General features: G+C 38.3%; 1 protein-coding gene across 1 annotated transcript in view; it reads left to right on the forward strand.

The window, feature by feature from the left end:
• Window positions 1-201: 201 nt before the first annotated feature.
• The window catches only part of LOC138314867 (mucin-19-like), a 61,030-nt gene continuing 41,509 nt past the window's right edge, over window positions 202-19,722 (forward strand). The window contains exons 1-24 of the mRNA XM_069255462.1: window positions 202-377; window positions 2,402-2,424; window positions 2,985-3,023; window positions 4,977-5,049; window positions 5,506-5,660; window positions 6,887-6,982; window positions 7,219-7,830; window positions 8,070-8,176; window positions 8,450-8,600; window positions 8,768-8,999; window positions 9,273-9,621; window positions 9,818-10,121; window positions 10,541-10,711; window positions 11,135-11,378; window positions 11,727-12,032; window positions 12,507-12,754; window positions 13,093-13,277; window positions 13,594-13,856; window positions 14,362-14,492; window positions 14,785-15,085; window positions 15,513-16,075; window positions 16,275-17,993; window positions 18,311-18,443; window positions 19,025-19,359. Coding sequence (XP_069111563.1) covers window positions 307-377; window positions 2,402-2,424; window positions 2,985-3,023; window positions 4,977-5,049; window positions 5,506-5,660; window positions 6,887-6,982; window positions 7,219-7,830; window positions 8,070-8,176; window positions 8,450-8,600; window positions 8,768-8,999; window positions 9,273-9,621; window positions 9,818-10,121; window positions 10,541-10,711; window positions 11,135-11,378; window positions 11,727-12,032; window positions 12,507-12,754; window positions 13,093-13,277; window positions 13,594-13,856; window positions 14,362-14,492; window positions 14,785-15,085; window positions 15,513-16,075; window positions 16,275-17,993; window positions 18,311-18,443; window positions 19,025-19,359 — 6,811 coding nt within the window. The 5' untranslated portion in view covers window positions 202-306. The remainder of the gene's footprint in view (window positions 378-2,401; window positions 2,425-2,984; window positions 3,024-4,976; window positions 5,050-5,505; window positions 5,661-6,886; window positions 6,983-7,218; window positions 7,831-8,069; window positions 8,177-8,449; window positions 8,601-8,767; window positions 9,000-9,272; window positions 9,622-9,817; window positions 10,122-10,540; window positions 10,712-11,134; window positions 11,379-11,726; window positions 12,033-12,506; window positions 12,755-13,092; window positions 13,278-13,593; window positions 13,857-14,361; window positions 14,493-14,784; window positions 15,086-15,512; window positions 16,076-16,274; window positions 17,994-18,310; window positions 18,444-19,024; window positions 19,360-19,722) is intronic.

Raw genomic sequence — 19,722 nt, forward strand, 5'->3', positions numbered from 1 at the left:
AAACCTATATCCGTCCCGGAGATACAAAACTAACAAAGGTCCATTTAATGTTATCTCAACCCTTACAATCCCAAATCAATGCTACACAAATCGAATGTCATTGCAACCAATCAGAATTCAAGCGATTGATCACGTGAACAAACCAACTTTCAATAAATGTCCCAAACTCCGAACTATTTTCCAAAGGGGTCCTTTCGACAGTACCAGTATACGGCCTTGTGATTTCCCCGAAGTTACCGCAACTATTTTGTGTAAAACATTTTCGTGAAGTGCTTTTTTCATAGTAGTTGTTTTAGGGGCCATACCATGGCGCCCAGTGCCCTACTGGGGACAGTGTGTATTGCACTAGCCCTCACCGGATCTCTTGTGGACGCAAGGTAAGAATGTCTTTCATTGGATTTTCATTTCGCGTTCGTTAGTTGCAGTTTCTGGAGGTTTTCATTTCATTTGGGCGTCTATATTTCTGAAATATAACAAGAGGTTAACATTTTTTTTTCATTTTGCTTTTCAATAAAAGTAAAGGGGGAAATTATACGTTTTACAACATTCTATTTGATATTCTAACATTAATGCATGTACACTTTGTTTTTTCAAGTCATAATATCATCATAATCCCATATCAATTTACTGTAGATCTAAGATAATTTGTAAGATAGCTTTATCATAAATCTATATAGTATAAATACTTTTTCGTCAACAAGGCAAACTTTTCCTTTGACTTTCTATCACAATGTTATCATCTAGAGTTGAATCATCTTGACAAGGTTTCGACATCCTTCACACGCGGGATTTATTCAAATTGCCCACCAATCAGTTAAATAGCGTTAGAGTAAATGACAGAACTTGATCACGCTAGCTTCTATTTGCAGTACGTTTGAATCAAATGCTTTATTATAGTCTATCAATGAAATATAAATCCTGTCGTCATATATTAAAATTTACTGTCCAAACATTTGAAAATAAACCATATTCGATATAAAATTGTTACGCATATTACATATTCTGACAAGATATTTCAAAATTTTAAAATTTATTGATATGCATACTAAGGTACTAATTAGGCATTGATTTGCGTATTTTTATTTTGTTTTACAATCAAACACATTTATTTCTTAGCCAAAAGTTAAAATTGACCAATGAGTGTTCCGCTTTTAAAATTTTCTGCGAAAACGTTCTTCGTGTATGATGTCATAATAATCGACGTGCAATTTCTTTTATTCTATGGAAAACAACCTCAAACCATTAACCAATAGAAATGAGTGTAAAATATGAAATTGAATTATAATTGTGGATCTTTTGACTTAACCTCGAAAAAATTAACACAAAGACAGCTAATCCAGTACGTTTTTATGCATTGAAGCAAAGAGGAGCAGAATGTGAAGAATGCTCTTAGTTCATTGCATTTGATGACGCAAAATAGTCTCAATAATGTAGTTATGCTCTGTATGAAGAATCGAGGCATTTGGTTCATATATAGGTATATTAGCTGTCATAACCTCCGAAACAACGTGGGTGTTACTGTGTTCTGGACGTTGGAGGAAAGTCATCTAATGTCATGCAACAATCTTTCTGACAGGCAGTGACTTTAATCCTAAATATTACTGCAAAGACACTTTAATGACCAAAACAATCGCTCTTAACGTTGAGCTTCTTATTTCAGAAGATAGGTTATACAATGATTTTTATAACCTTCAACTTATAATTTCTTTTAAGCTGTTTGACGTTTTCTGATGCTCACGAGTACTTGTTATCATTTGACCAATCAATTACATCAAATTAATAAAAAGTGTAAATTCTATATGGTTTTATGTGATATATTGGAAATAAATTATTACAGCCTTATTTTAATTCGAACCCCAGAGCTATTGTAAACTTTATCAATTTGCATTAATGGCTGATGTTTGAGAGCAAATGGCATGCTTGATGTTTTTTACTCTTGTGCCCAAACCATGGGATATTTGAAATAAGTTTTCATACATATAGTCCTATGGAACTAGAACACAAAATACTGATTTTATGTTGCTAATAATGTTTTTATTTATATGATATAATAAAGATTGAATGACTGCTGTGGTTCGGGTATTCTGCCTCTTGTAGAAAACCCGGTTCTTTCAAAGAATACACATCTGTGTTTGAGGCTCTTCAGCAGAGTATCCACTGGTTTTATTACTAATTACATAAGTACAGCGATCTGTCATTAGACTTTTCACCGTTCATAGTTATATTCGCTTTTGATTGTGTATTGGCTGCTTCATCAGTTGTATGTTTTCACACAAAAGAAGTATTATTTCTATTTTCATTCTATACCTTAACTATTATAAAGGATAATAAAAATATTATTTTTGGCATTTTAAGTTTTATATCATGCTATATATGTTTCACTGTTGTGTCTTATTTTCAGAGCAAAGAGATCTAAAAGACAAGGTATGTACATCTATCTCACTTTTTTCTTAATTTTCATGTGGTTACTCTTGTATTGTCCAGCAATGATAATCACATATGTAATTTTTATCATGCGGGGTTCCTTATTTTTCATTGCGGTGACGCGACAGAAATGGTTATAAAATGCGTAACCAACAGGTTGGATACCATAATTATTGATAAAATCATGAATAGAAAATACAATTCTGTGTCGTTGATAAATATATAATAATCATGATCACTAATTTACATATTAACGTAATTAAATCAATTGAATTCATTATCTTGATAGATTCAATAATTCTGCACATGCATTTATATAAAAAAAAAATTCTAGGCTTAAAGTAGATTTTTTTTGTATTATTATGGAAGACAAATAAACAACATTTAGAACAAAAATCCTAAACTGTATCATAATGTTCAATAGGGACCCTCCCCTTTATTTGTTATACTCGTACCTCTTTGATAAAATACTTACCGTCATATATATTCATAATGAATTTGTTACCATCGTATTGTTCGAAAAAAGACTTTTATTTCCGATCTGCTTATGTCTTTTTCAGCTTTCGACCCTTTCTCGGACCCTTTCGGCCCCGGCGCAGGTATGTATAAATTTTAATTTTTAACAAGCTGTTCTTGTCATAAGACAATGGAAACATTGTGCGTATATGCGAGTTTATCACTCACAGTCAAATACTAGTTTTAGATAAAATTTATGGTCGTTATCTATCAAAATAATATCCGCCAAAAGTAAGTAGGGCTAGAAATAAAAGCAAAAAAGATATGTCTACCTGTTGGTAATCTCTCTATGGTTGCCCTGACGACCTGTAATTAAATGTTTAGTTAAGAATTAAAGGATCACGGTGGTTGATGCACAGGAAAAAGATCCAATTGTTGTGACTGATCACAACGCAGCATTGACGTAGACATAGGATGTGTTTGGATTTACTGGGGACATTGGCTTATCTTACCATTGTCATAGGGTTTAGTGGCATTATAAATCAGGACTTTCCAAGGGTTTTTCTTCTTCAAATTCTTTGTGTATATATTAATCATAGTTGTGTGAAGATAGCAGCGGAATAGCTCAAAGATAATCAACAAGAACTCCGGTAGGGGAGGATACAATGATCATATAGTTTTCAAATCTCATTATTAATTTCCTTAAATAATTTAGAAATAACACATATAGCTTTAAAGGTCATACAGTTTTGATACCCCTTTTAAATTGACCTTTGGCAAATAAAAACACGTTTATTCAAATTGTCACAATTGAAATTGACAAAAAGACAATTATTTATTTTCTTTTATCTTGAAAGAAGATTGCATTGAAATACGGTATAAGTTCTTACCAAATCGCTGTGTAGTGTTATGTTTAGACTTCAGCCTTATCTACTTTAGTCTGTAAATACGTACACATACTGTACATCGGTGTTATTGACATAGCCTCGGCTGTTCAGAGCCAAAAGCACCGACGATGAGGTTTCCTATCGTCTGACTCGACTACCTATATAAAAGACCAATTTAAAGCTGGAATCATTTTTCATTTTATCCTACCCGTGATGCCATGATAAGTCCTGTGACTGGCTTTCAGTGATCCTGATAATACGACTGCCAGAGACCCCATAGGGCTCTGACATTGGCGGAATCGGGACAGTTGCCAAAGTGCACGTATCCGATTTTATTTTCATTCTTTATTTTACATGACAAAAATGTTGAATGCCATCAGTAAGAATAAATTGCAGTCGAAAATCCACGATTAGGTTCTCAATGCAGGGATCAATGGGCTCCAGATAGTGGGGTATGTGACTGGTGATTCAATAAGCCATCTAACGCCTACGCGGATTGGTGGATAGTGGCGAATGATAGGGAACGATCGGGTCCCGGGGAATGACATTTCGGAAAAGTTACAAAAGTGAAAGTTAGAAAAGATCCAAGTTTACACCAGGAAGTTGAACTTTACCACTGGTGTCAATATTCTAAGTCACGTTATACAATTGTAATACACCATATTTATCACAAGGGCCTGAAACAAATCCCTACCCATCGGATATGATAGTATGGTAATACATAGAATCAATGGGAGGATCGGGATTCGTGCCATATCTATGTATTAAACATATACGTTTTCCCGAAAAATAACGAAAAGCTTATATTCTGGTGCTCAATTTTACTCGCCGCAAATATAGATATCATTTTGTGTAGATACTGAAATTTATAACGTAAATTATAATCATTTTTTAAAACACATAATGAATAAAAATAATTAAGTATTAGCATGTATTGAAAGTTTACAAGGTAACGCATTTTTTTTAATCTGTAAAACTCTCAATAATAGAATTTTTCCCAGGAGTGAAGGCAAATGTCCTGTTGATAATATGTGGAAATTCTCTTTTATATGGGGTTCAAGATTTCTTTAATTTGTAATTAAGTTACGCGAAATAGGTGAGATGCGCTCTCAGTTAAATTATACATGTCGGTTCACGGAATTGCTTCATTTCCTTTTAATTACTGTTTGTTCTAGAGGTATTAATATGGAGTCACTTTCTTATTTCCAGGCGCTGGTGCTTGTCAACCTCTGCAGGCCCCGACTAACGGAAACATTAACTGTGGCGACAACATTCCATTTTAGTAAGTTACATCAATCTTTAAATGTGAATCGAAAGGTGTATTACAACCCGGTGTCCTTGCCGAGGTACTTAATGCTAGATTTTACTTCGTGATCCGCCAGTTGAAAGTCCCAAAATAATATGTATGGATTGTTTGCTACAAAAGAACGCATAGAAAATAAAGAAACGAATAAAATGAAATAAAAAAAAGGAATCAGGTTCGACATCAATGTATATAAAATCCAAATTACACTGAATTACACGCATTCTCTTTTTTTATCGTAAGATATTATTTGAATAGTGTTACATTTATTGTAATATCATATTCAAATGCAATTCTACATAAAATCACATTTTCTAATCACATGTGTGCAAGAATGAAAGCAATTGAATATCATTTTCTCTGAAATACAGTATTTGAATTTGATTGGACATCAAAGTGGTGATTTTTCAAAACAATGATTTATTTTATCAACAGTACCTGCACAGCTCGTTGTGATGATGGATATAAATTCGAAAGTGATGTGGCTTTCGTAGAGCGGGAATGCGACTCTGCCACGGGGTTATATTTTCCTCCACCGGGAGAGGCTCCGCTGGCACCGGGGGAAAAACCATCAATCCCAATATGCATACGTGAGTGCAATTTTTATATTCCAATCGATTTTGATGACATTTTAATTTTTTCATAGGGTTTAATTTGCTGGTTTGTGATACTTTCAGGTGTATGTATATCCTTTTGTTTGTTTCTTTTGCGTCTGTTTGTTTGTTTTTTTTTCTCTGTTTTCGAGTATTTTTTCTTCGTTTAAATCAAAACCATTAATATTTGGCCAGGTCCCAGTTGTGTTATTTCTCTTTTTTGCGCCATTTTTTCCATGAAAATTTAACAACTAAAGCTTTATAGGCATTACAAAGAATATAAGTAACGAGTATGGTCCTTTAATTTGTAATTGATAAAATTCAAAGAAGAGTGATGCTGTATATTTTGTATATTTTGGAATGTACGAAGCATTACGTTCCCAGTTGCAAACGCCTTTTATTGTTTATTTCCTAAAAATGTTTTTATTTTCAACTTATATAACATAACCCCTATCAGCAGGCGTACGCAAAACAAAATGATTTAAACAATTATAACCTCATGGTATATTTCAGTTATATAAATTTAGATCAATATCTTCAGTAAATAAGAACATACTTCCATTTAGTGTTGAAATTTACATACTTTGTCACCTGTATGAAGTTATCTAAAGTATCGATGTAGACTATTAGTAATCACGCAGACAAAGGCCTTCGCTGTGTAATTACAATTCAAAACGAAAGTAAACGCCTTCATTATGTAATAACTATGCAAAACGAAAGTTAAGTCAAAGGATATGACATGGTGAATAAAGATATCGCTGTGAAAGATATGTGTTTTGCTTATTTAGAAATATGATGTAATACATAATAACCGAGATATCAAATACTACAGCATTATATATTTATACCTTTTTTTATTTGAAATCAAGCGAGGCACAAGTCAAAATATACAATAAAGATGTTGTTGGAGGAAATTTTCGTAAGATTAAATCATGAGATATGATGCGCGTTTTTTAAATTTAAATGAGCATTGAAGGGAATGTTATAGTGTTAAACTTTATTCACTAAATGAATCTCGTGCGTAAAGCATTTTATTAAATATCCATATGAATGTGACATTCTGTCATTATGTGTACCCTTTATTGATACTGACTGAATGAGAACTTCGAAATCATTTAAAAATTCGAATTCTAAAAGGATAATGTTGAAAAAATGACAGAAGCTTCCCTTTTTTCATTGTAATTCAATAAACTTACAAAGTAATAAGTGTTTGTCTATTACAGCTGTCTGCTCACAGGGGTGTGAAAATGGTGGTTCCTGTGTCATGCCAGAAACCTGTGCATGTAACAAAGGATGGAAGGGACTCCGCTGTGAAATTGGTAAAGTGACACATTCTTACTTCGCCTTAAAGGTGTACTAGGGAGATCTGTCAAGTTTTAGTTTAAAAGAGTAAATATTATTAGTGAAATAAATTCAATTCAAAAAGCGCATAGTAATTAGAGATGCGGTACTTTGAAAAGTTTATATTTTGAGTATTTGTTTGCTAAGAATAAAAAAAACTCACTTGCATTGAAGCTATAGTAGCATGTTAATCATGTCTTTAACTTTGTTACAGTTGACAGCGGTTCTTCTTCCCCGGGGAGTGCAGGACTCCCCTCAGCTGGCACCCCGACAGGCACCCCACCCACTCACTCCACGTCGTACGACGCCACGTGTGTAGCCTGGGGTCAGGATCACTACAGAACATTCGACCGAAAGGTCTACTCCTATCAGGGTCAGTGCGAGTATGTGTTACTGAAAGACTGTGCCGCTAACACGTTCAACATCCACGTCATCAACGATAGGTCATGTTCCCCAGGCTCACCATGCACTAGGCAGGTGGATGTATATTTCGGGAATGTGAAGGTATCACTGAAAAGGGAGGCAGCCGGGCCAGCAATATTCTGGGATGGATCCCTAATGACACTGCCGATGTCTAGAAACGGACATGTTTTTGAGAAGCTCGGTGCTTATATCATCATCAGAAGTAACCTCGGGTACATGTTACGTTGGGATGGACGAGAGTCAGTGTTCATGGCAGTTACCTCAGATCACCGTGGTAACACTTGTGGACTTTGTGGTAAATTCGATGGGGACCCATCAAACGATTTCTTCACTGACTCTGGAAAAGTTGTCTCCTCCGCTGCCAGTTTTGCTACCACATGGAAGAGATCTGCACTTGGGGCTGGTATGCAGTTTGAAATATGCAATGCTTCATTTTGTCAGTTTGTCTCCTGTCATTGTTCATTTAATACTAAGATAGAGTGAAGTTGATCACAACCTAAAAGAGAGAAGCATATTTTTTTCTGGTGTTACTAACAATCCGTTTCATATCTTAGATCAAAATTAATTTTATTTGTTTTTGGTGCATTTGTATTTAAACATCATGAGTAATAAATGCACGAATCATTGCCTTGATTATTCCAGGAACCTGTCCTGATGTCCCACAACAGATGTGTAGTTCTGCGGACGCGACACAAGCCCAGTCCACCTGCTCAGCAATCATGGGATCTGCATTCCAGGCTTGTCACGCAGTAAGTAAAGCTTTCCTAATATGATAATTTAATCTTTACTTTTGGGGGTATTTGATAGAACAATGTCTGCAAAACATGCAAGGCAGTACTATTCATACGATACATGGTGAGAAAACGGATTATGACGAACTATCTGATAACCACTGATCGGTTACTATTGTAAATTGATTTCACAGTCACTGTAGAGCACTACCTACGATACGATTACAAATTGATAATCATTATACATCTTTAAAACAATTATCTATCAGCACGATTATTCTTTAACCCTAGACGGTGGACCCCCAGCCCTATCTGGAGGCCTGTAAGAGTGACTGCTGCCAGAATGGTATTCAGTCTTGTACCTGTAACAGTTTTGAGGCCTACAGTCGGGCCTGTATGGAAGCCAGTATCAAACTGTCGTGGAGGACCAACCAACTATGTCGTATGTATAAGCTTGTTGTATACTTCTCTATAAAGCATACCCTTGTCGATCATTTGCCTAAATTACAAAGCTTGTACAGTAGAAGACAATAATTTGTGTAGGAAATGTATGGAGTTATCACTATAAAGAAGATATGAAAGGTTATATTCCGGTATATTTTCATACAGCTGTCCAATGTCCCGGAAACTTCATTCATAAAGAGTGCGGAAGTACATGTTCGAGGTCATGTGGTTCCAGCATGACAACATGCACCGATACAACATGTATTGATGGCTGCTTCTGTCCGGATAACATGGTCATATCCGGCGATACATGTGTAACTGTCGACCAGTGCCCCTGTAAACACGGCGAGCACCTCCATCAGCCAGGAGAGACCATCAAGAAAGAATGCAATCAATGGTGAATACTTTTCATTGTTTAGACATATTTAGTAATAATTTCATTTGAAGTTAATTCCATGCCTCATTGTAAAGATGATGATCAAGGTACAATAAAAGTGAAAATATGAACTAAGATGATATTGGAATGATATCAAAGTTCATTTCAAGAACTTTGAGATATTACAAGAAAGGAAATGGCGATGATTTATGTCCTGATATGTGATCATAGACATGTTGCCATCATATATTGTATAGAGGTACTATTATAGAGTCTTTTATACAATGCTTTCAGCACATGTAAAAATGGAGCCTGGGACTGTACTACAAAGAAATGTTCGGCCACCTGTTCTGCTACGGGTGACCCTCACTACATGACATTTGATGGCAAGCGATATGACTTCATGGGTGAATGTACATATTATTTGATAAAGGAATCGACAAACTTCAATGTCTTAGCCCAAAACGAGCACTGCGGCCATGGTGTTGCGTCCTGTACCAAGTCAGTCACTATTGAGTATGGTGGACACACGATTACTTTGGGTTTCCAACATGTTCTTACCATAGACGGTGTCACCACCTCGGTTCTTCCCTACAAAGGAGACGGCATTGACGTGATTCGTCTCAACGGCCTCTTCATCAAGGTAGGTTTTTAACATTTTCTAAAACTGCCGAAAAGTAGAAATACATTCATGGCCATAACATTTTTATCTGCCACTCAAACTCAAGATCTATTTCAGGGAAAATGAGTGGGTCTGTAAAATTTTACCAAACAACTGAATACTACATGAAAACACATTCTTGTTATATGCCATGTTAAGAAATATATAAATCTTGCAGGCAATTCTGGACAATGGTGTTTCTATACTCTGGGACGGTAAGACACGAGCCTATATCACGGTACCAACAACCTTTGTCAACAGAACCCAGGGTCTCTGTGGTACATACGACTTCAAACAGTCTAATGACTTTTTGACACGAGAGGGCGATATTGAGACATCGCCAGCAAACTTCGGAAATAGATGGAAGGTGCGACCTACGTGTAAAGACGTTGGGGAGGTGGTAAATTCCTGCGATGAGAATGCCCAGAATAAAGTGAAGGCTGAACACTACTGCTCCTATCTATCAGGAGAGGTATTTAAACGTAAGTAACTGATTATCATGACCATGCTCTCGTTAAATACCCAGAAATCCACGATCAGTGTCATCAAATATTAGTATTATTTTATGCGATTCAGAAGAAAAAATGCACCTTTTTAACATAGACAAAATCTGTTTCATTGTATAAGCCAAAGATTATATAGCCGATTTATCTTATAACTTAAGCGTTTAAAATAAATATTGCTTAGTTAAAGGTTTTCATCAAAATTAAGAACATTATCTTTTGATCATTTCTAAATACGAATTAATGTCAATGCCTAACACAACAAGATAGATTTAGTAGGACATTCAGACAATGCCAGAAAACAGTTGTATGGTTAAAGAGGCGTTTTTGATATGCGAACTTCAAAATAAGAAGGAAAAAAATAACACGTGACATAAGAATATTTCTGTCCTTTTCAGCGTGCCATAGTATTGTGGATTACACAGTGGATCTACAGGACTGTACATTTGATATGTGCCAATGTCAGGATAACATCAAAGACTGTCTATGTCCAATCCTGGGCAGCTACGCTCAGCGATGTGCCACGTCAGGGGTCTCCATTCCATGGCGTCTCAATGTATCCGAATGTGGTAGGTACAAACTACAAAAAATATAGGAGTATACAAGAAAGGAACATACTACTTAGCAAGTTAGAATAGCTATTTTAGTGTCCAAATCTGTGCTATTGATCTATCATGGAAAATAGAATATTTGTCCTATTTGCCATTGTTTAAGAAGTAATCCTCACATTCATTTGATATGTTTTAATTTGATTGGGATGCTACAGTGATAGGTAGTTTAATGGTATACTATATGATTGAATTTGGAGAAGGTGTGGTGACGTAAGTATATAATTCCAAAACTAAGGGGTGGTCGAAAGAAGTTTAGATGGGAGAGGACAGCTACATATCTAAAAGTTTCGTTTGTAACTGTAAGAACACATAAATGTATTATTACATTATTAGATGTGCGCCATTATGGGAAGCTGAATGTTACATGAATGTCTGTTCTAGTGCTACCCTGTACGGGAGGCCAGGAGTACCAGGTCTGTCCTAATGAGTGCCAGCGTTCCTGTGATGTCATCGGTAAGTTTCCAAACTGTGTACAGTCCCAGGAGTGTGCTGAAGGTTGTGGATGTCCAGCCGGTCAGGCGCTCAATGACAAAGATGAATGTGTGACCATTGACCAGTGTCCATGCGTATTTGGTGACCGCCAGTTGGAGCCAGGCAAAGTAGTTATGATGGAGGACAAGATTTGGTAAGCCTACACAAATTCTCAATGACTGATAATGATAAACAGCGCAGTTATTGAACTTTGATAATACAGATAATTTTTGTTTATCCAGTGCATCTATATAACCTTGCTTGTTTTGTGTCTCTCTTGTTCAGGTATCGATTTCTAAAACAAAGTTTTGGTATTTAAATGTACTAATATAATTCTGGTAAATATAAGTCGTATTATACCTTTCAGCTTCACTTTAATTATATTGGCTATATACTTCAACATATAATCATGTGTCCTGTTTTATTTATATTGTACATGAGGGATGGTTAGTTTCCATCTTTGTTCGTAATTATAAGTCAATATAAGATGTTGTCTTTATAGCACTTGTCGTAATGCTCACTGGGATTGTCAGCTGCCATCTCCCAATGTTATGGTGGCTAACATCTCCTCACCATGTCCAGACGATGAAGAGTACACCAGTTGTGCGTCCGACTGTCCAGTGACCTGTCAGAATATGGCCTCGCCACCGACCTGTCCTACACCTAAGGACTGCCAACCTGGCTGTCGCTGTAAACCTGGATACGTCCGGGAGGGTGAAAACTGTATCCTCGCAGGCGACTGTCCGTGTCATCACGGCGGCAAAGCCTACCGAGAGGGAGAGACCATGGTCATGGACTGCAACCAATGGTTCGTATTTGGTATTTCGTCAAAAATTTCTTTCAAGTTTTCTAGTTATAGTATTAATTGTTATTTTAGTAATATAATGTGCGTTTTCAAATTTTTAGATTTTTTTTTCTATTTAAGTGGCAACAGTAATAATAACTACTTTGTATGTATACATAATAAAATTTTGACATCGATGTTCTATTTCGACATACTCATTATTTTATAAAAATGAAATACAAAACTACATATTTTAGTGATTTTATAACAATCACTCACTTTATTAACTGGAAAATTAATTTTGTAAATTTAAATTTGTCAGAAAAGAAGAGACAAGAGAAAAAAGAACGAGAGAACAAAAATTGTCAGTGGGCTTAAACAATGTCTTGATATGAGTAACCCGATTACTGTTCAATGTTCATCATGTGAACTTTTTTTTCTCATTTTTATCATTTGACGCCCTACCATTAATATGATGTCACCTTCATTGCCTTGTAGTACATGTACCAGCACAAAGTGGGTCTGTGAGAATAAGGACTGTCCTGCCGTTTGTAGCGCCTATGGTGACTCGCATTACCACACATTTGATGGGAAAACATACGAGTTCCAGGGCAACTGTGACTATGTTCTTGCAAAATCTTCCCCAGATAATCCTAACCAGTTCCAGATTACCACAGAGAATATTCCTTGTGGAACTAGTGGCGTTACTTGCACAAAATCGATCACATTTGAAGTAGGCGTTCCAGGTAAGTTATGCTACTTGTGAAAAATTGATTACATCTAGATAAATGACATTACCTGTACAAGTAGGTTTTCCATGTAATTGCAGAAAGAAAGATTGTATTCCTCAGCCATGCAAAGTGCTAAGTTCATCCAGTCTTGCCATGCCACATATCGCTGCATGCAAATTTTGTATATGCACAAAAAGAAGAGTGAGTGAAAAACAATTTAGGAAATCTATTATAATTTTTTTATAATTAAAAATATGAAAAATAATGTTTTTGTTATTTACCATATTTGTCATTCGCAAATAATAAAATATTATTGATACTCTAAAATGAATGTGGTGATCTTTCTTTGACAGGAAGCCTAAACTTCTTCAGGATACAGCTGATAAGAGGGAAGGCCGTCTATGTGGACTCCAACTCACCATTCCATAAACAAGAGATTGGAAACTTTGTGATCATTTCCACTGACAGTGGCATTACACTTACGTGGGATAGGGGTACTCGTGTGTACCTAAAACTCGCCACCATCCACAAGGGCAAGGTAGGGCCTTTTGGTTTTCCTTTGTTTAACGTCCTATTACCATTTCAGGCCTATTTAAAGATGTGCCAGGTTTGTTGGTGAATAAAAGTACGCAGAGAAAAACCACTGCCCATCGTTCAGTACCTGGCAATTGCCCCACATGAGATTCGAACTCAGAAGTGATAGAGTTTCAGAACAATTGCTTTATAATGGTACCAGTGTGTCGCCTTATTCCATTCAGGATGGAACTTTTGAATAATTCACTTGATAATCAATTAAAGCAACTCACAAATCATGGCCTCTAATTACGTATTGAATATAATATTTACTGATACAGGTCGTTGGTCTGTGCGGAAATTTCAACGGAGACCAGCTGGATGATTTCGCTATGCCTCAGGGCGGTCCACCAGCAGTGAAAGTCACTACCTTTGCTGACAGCTGGAAGGTGCGTCAAGCCTGTGCTGCCCCTGGTGTGATAACAGACACGTGTGAGGCCGCCCCACACCGTAAACCTTGGGCCCAGCAGAAATGCAGCATCCTGCAGTCTCGTATATTCCAGGCCTGTCACCACCAGGTTCCAGTTCAAGATTACGTAAACAGGTCAGTAATTACTAATTAAGGTGCTATACCAGGGACAACTGGTATTTTTATCTATAAAAACAGAAACAGAAGAATCAGTATTTTTCTGTTAGATGTAGTCGAGCATTGTACTGATATATACTGGTGAAATTGTGGACAAGACAGTTACCTTATGATGTGACCGGGTGGGGTGTGTTGCTTGTTGTCTTCGGCGGCATGCGTCAGTGAAATAGCACTATAAAAAGAGTAAAAGTTCCACAATACAATAAAACACAACAAGAAATACGTACCACGCACGTCATACACGCAACACACCGTCATAACATGCCGTCATTTCATGATCCTGGCTGTTAATAGGACGTTTATTAATCAAACAAACATTTTGCCTTACTGCTGATGGTCGATGACATGTGTACTTAGACCATTGTTATGTTGCTTTGAGAGGCAGCAGCTTTTATCTCTTATATGGAAACTTCCATTCGAAGAATGGGACAAAGACGAGACAATAAACCCCATTTGTTTACAGGTGTATCTTTGACACGTGCGCATGTGACTTGGGTGGAGATTGTGAATGTCTATGTACAGCCATTGCTGCCTACGCTCACCAGTGTGCTATCAGTGGATATCCAGTCAAATGGAGAACTGAAGAACTCTGTCGTATGTATTTTATTCTAATTTTGAACTTCAATCTATCAATTTTACACCCATTGCGAAACAATTTATATAACTGATTTATATTTAAGAATTTAAGAAATCAATATTATTTATATAATAAAATTGTGAAAATATTTACACAAATTCGAAACAAAAAGTTTCTCAAAGTGATGGCGTTTTATCCGGCCCTAAATTTAACCAAACAATTAAATTCATTCTGTATGTCGCAGAAATGTTTTTTCACTTTCATTGTGACATGATATTAACCATTCCAACGTATGTTTTGTTTCAACAGCCGTTCAGTGTGAGGACTGTGAAACATACAACCCTTGTATTTCACTGTGTCCTAAACGTACCTGTGATAACCACCTTGTATACGACACTATCACGTCCGACTGTCAGGAACAGAACTGTGTTGAGGGATGTGACATCGAGCCTTGTCCCTCTGGTCAGGTATACGACAGCTCCACCGAACCAATGGCCTGTATCCCAGAGGCATTCTGTAATACCACAGTGTGTACCGTTAACGGCAAAGACTACAGACAAAACGAGCGCATCACAGACGGGTCTGTCTGTCAGGCGGACTGTGAAATATGGTAGGTGTACGCAACTTAAATAAACCTAACAATATATACTCCAATATTTGTCATGCTTAAATTTGAACAATTTATAGTAAATAGTCTAACAAATCACATCTGACAAACTTGAATAAATTGGATTTTACTTATTCTCAGATATGAAGTGATTGCACCTTTGCCGTGCTGAACATGCCTCTTTCATTATTGGTAAACGCGTTGAAAACTTTTAACACGTGTAATTGTATTTTTGAGTTTCCATGCTATTTGTCTGCCGTCTAGATTACATCCATATCAACAATAAATCATACAAGAATTTTTTTCATAATAGTTTACTTTGACAACATATCAGGTCTATATACAATGTTTTGATGGTTAGAGTTTGAGGTCATTTGTATATTAAGTCTCTGGTTTGATTGTTTTATCGTTTTGTCTGATTTGTTACCAGTTTTTGTGACAATGGCAAGATCAAGAGGAACGGCTACTGTAGCACAACACTAGGACCAGCTACAGTACAGAGTGGTAACCCCACCCCAGGGCCGGGGCTTGGTCCTGATGGCCACCCCACTGCTGCACCTGGCTCTAGTCAGTTTGGTCAACCAACGGCTCATCCTCAACCTGGCAGCAACGGCAACCCAACCGCTGCCCCTGGATACACCAAGCCACACCAGGACGGATATTACAAGACCACACCAACTATTCCTGGTCCAACTGTTCTGCCACCAGTATGTGTGGCAAACGGCTGGACAAGTTGGATGAGTATTGCCGTGCCAACAGCGTTTAATCGTGGAGATGTTGAAACCATGGAAGGGCTGAGAGAAAAATACACATTTTGTGATGCTAACATGATTACAGAGATCCAGTGTAGGGTTATCGGTACCAACACGATGGCAGATAAAGCAGGACAGCGCGCTACCTGTGACTTGGCGTCTGGACTGGTGTGTAATAATGCATACCAACGAAATGGCGAAATATGCTACGACTATGAAGTTCGTTACAACTGTGATTGTGGTAAGTTGAGCAAAATAGTAGATATGACAAAAATATAAAATATTATAAAATCCTCATTAAAATGTTGTTCTTAATTCAATTATTATTTTGTAGTAGAATCGAAATCCTGTTGTGATACATATGACCACACATTTACTTAGACCCCAGATGTATTTGATATACAGTTGCAGAAAATTTTATTTTTGAATCTATATTTAAGCTCCAACGGCAGCTCCAGGATTAGGACCTAATGGCCAGCCTACTGCTGGTCCAGGTCTAGGGCCAAATGGCCAGCCTACTGCTGGTCCAGGACTAGGGCCAAATGGCCAGCCTACTGCTGGTCCAGGACTAGGACCTGATGGTAAGCCAACAGCAGCTCCAGGAGTCGGACAAAATGGACAGCCCACAGCTGGTCCAGGAGTTGGCCCAAATGGTCAGCCCACAGCAGGACCAGGAGTAGGACCTAATGGTCAGCCCACAGCAGGACCAGGAGTAGGACCTAATGGTCAGCCCACAGCTGGCCCAGGACTAGGCCATAATGGTCAGCCCACAGCTGGCCCAGGACTAGGACCTAATGGTCAGCCATCAGCTGGTCCAGGAGTAGGACCCAATGGTCAGCCAACAGCTGCTCCAGTTATTGGCCCCGATGGAAAGCCGATTTTGCCAACTCCAATGCCAGGAGTACCATATCCTATGAAGCCTTCTTGTGAATGGTCAGAATGGATGAACAGCTACATCAGAACAGCGTCCAGCAAAGGAGACTATGAAACCATGAGCAATCTGCGTCTGGCATACTCTTTCTGCGAATTCCCTTCAAAGATTGAGTGTCGTGTCACAAACCAACATACACCATTGAATCAAGCTGGTCAGATGGGCGTGTCCTGCGATATCAACAGAGGTTTGGTATGCGAAGACATCAACCAAAACACTGCCACATGTCTTGACTATGAAGTTCGTGTTTATTGTAATGATGCTTGTCAGCCCACAGCTCAACCTGGTGTAGGACCTAATGGTCAGCCCACAGCTGGACCAGGAGTAGGACCAAATGGTCAGCCCACAGCTGGTCCAGGCGTAGGACCCAATGGTCAACCCACAGCTGGACCAGGAGTAGGACCTAATGGGCAGCCCACAGCTGGACCAGGCGTAGGACCCAATGGTCAGCCCACAGCTGGACCAGGCGTAGGACCCAATGGTCAGCCCACAGCAGGACCAGGAGTAGGACCTAATGGGCAGCCCACTGCTGGACCAGGAGTAGGACCCAATGGTCAGCCTACTGCTGGACCAGGAGTTGGACCCAATGGTCAGCCCACAGCTGGACCAGGCGTAGGACCCGATGGTCAGCCCACAGCTGGACCAGGCGTAGGACCCAATGGTCAGCCAACAGCAGGACCAGGATTTGGACCCAATGGTCAGCCCACAGCTGGACCAGGTGTAGGACCCAATGGTCAGCCCACAGCAGGACCAGGAGTAGGACCCAACGGTCAGCCAACAGCAGGACCAGGAGTAGGACCTAATGGTCAGCCAACAGCTGGTCCAGGAGTAGGACCCAATGGTCAACCCACAGCTGGACCAGGTGTAGGACCCAATGGAAAGCCCACAGCAGGACCAGGATTAGGGCCCGACGGAAAACCCACAGCAGGACCAGGTTTGGGACCTGATGGAAAACCAACAGCTGGACCAGGTGTAGGACCCAATGGTCAGCCGACAGCCGGTCCAGGATTAGGACCCGATGGAAAACCTACAGCAGGACCAGGTTTGGGACCTGATGGAAAACCAACAGCTGGACCTGGAATAGGACCCGATGGTCATCCCACAGCCGGTCCAGGATTAGGACCTGATGGAAAACCCATTACTGGACTTACTCCAAACCCTCTTTTGGGCGAAACCACAGTTGTTACTCTTCAGACCACGCATGGCTTTTACACACCAGGAAGTGAAGGTAGACTTACATTTTATTTAATTTATATTTAACTTTGTAATCATGGAATTGAATACAAGCCATATATATTCGCGATAATGCCATAAATATTATTTTGTGCAATTTAATTGTCCTATAAGTAACGGGTTGTAAAATCTTAATGTAACTTGACAACAAAATATTCAACTGCCTTAAAATTTGACCACACATCTCCTCCCTACTTCCAACAAATAGTGGTTACAGCGTGGCCGATATATAATATATTTTATTATTGTACACAGACATTTGAAAAACAAACATGTTTAGTTTACCATTACATTAATTCTATATTTCATTAGGATGTGACAATGAGCTCGGCGTATCTAGTCCTGTCCAAGTGACGGATGATCAGCTTGACTCTTCCTCATCAAAGGGTGCTGCAACAGATGCTAACATGGCCCGACTCCGGGGAACTGCTGCATGGGTAGCAAGGTAATCATTTCCCAGTGTTTATCATGGAACTGCTACATAGGTAGTAAGGTAATCATTTCCCAGTGTTTATCATGGAACTGCTACATAGGTAGTAAGGTAATCATTTCCCAGTGTTTATCATGGAACTGCTACATATAGGTAGCAAGGTAATCATTTCCCAGTGTTTATCATGGAACTGCTACATATAGGTAACAAGGTAATCATTTACCAGTGTTTATCATGGAACTGCTACATAGGTAGCAAGGTAATCATTTCACAATGTTTATCATGGAACTGCTACATAGGTAGTAAGGGAATCATTTACCAGTGTTTTTAGTATGGAACTGCTCCTTGGGTAGGATTATAACTAACAGTTTGTACAAGTAAATATTAGCGTGCAATAAAGTTACGTGTATTTCCCAGGTGATTTAAAATCACGAACTGAGTTGCCACTAAGACGCTGCCATAGGAACATTACTACCACATGATTAAGTCGTCACAAAAATGAGTTGGTCTTGGGGTGACAATTATTTTGAATTTAGAATTTAGATGTGATGTTGATTGTATCATTATCTAAGTCTCTCTATACCTACGTATTACAGGTACAATGACGACCAACAGTTTGTACAAGTAGATCTGAAACAGCCTACCCGTATTTCCGGCGTCGTTATACAGGGCAACCCCTTGACACCTCAGTGGGTCACCAAGTACGTTGTCATGGTGAGTGACGACGGGGTCACCTTCACCCCGTATCACGAGACCGGATCATCCGAGGAGATGGTATTCGTAGGAAGTCACGACCAAAATACACCTGTCAAAGCCCGATTTGACAGAGAAATCCTCACCAATTTTGTCCGTATACAGCCCCGCGAATGGCAAGATGGCATATCTCTACGATTTGATGTCCTCAGCTGTTACAAGACCCTACTGTCTACAGGTAAAGATCATTAAATACTGATCTTGTGATGCAATGATTGAAGTTACATTTCAGGACGAATGTACAACCATCAATTTATCATATTACTGTAAAAACGTACTTATTTTTTCACTGTCAAATTTTAGCGCAAATGCGAAAAACTGTAATTATAATCTATTTGTGCTGATATAAATTAGCACAATTTTGTGGCTCAATACCAGGTAATACCCTATAACAATATTTAGCGCTGTATATGAATATCGCGTTAAAGACGGTACGAAAAAGATAACTATTTCTAAAATAAGTACGTTTACAGTATAAACATGGTTATACATTCATCAGTCTATTATATAGACATTCCAATTGTCCACACAAGGGTTGACA

Source organism: Argopecten irradians, chromosome 2, assembly GCF_041381155.1.
Source record: "Argopecten irradians isolate NY chromosome 2, Ai_NY, whole genome shotgun sequence".
Lineage (NCBI taxonomy): Eukaryota > Metazoa > Mollusca > Bivalvia > Pectinida > Pectinidae > Argopecten > Argopecten irradians.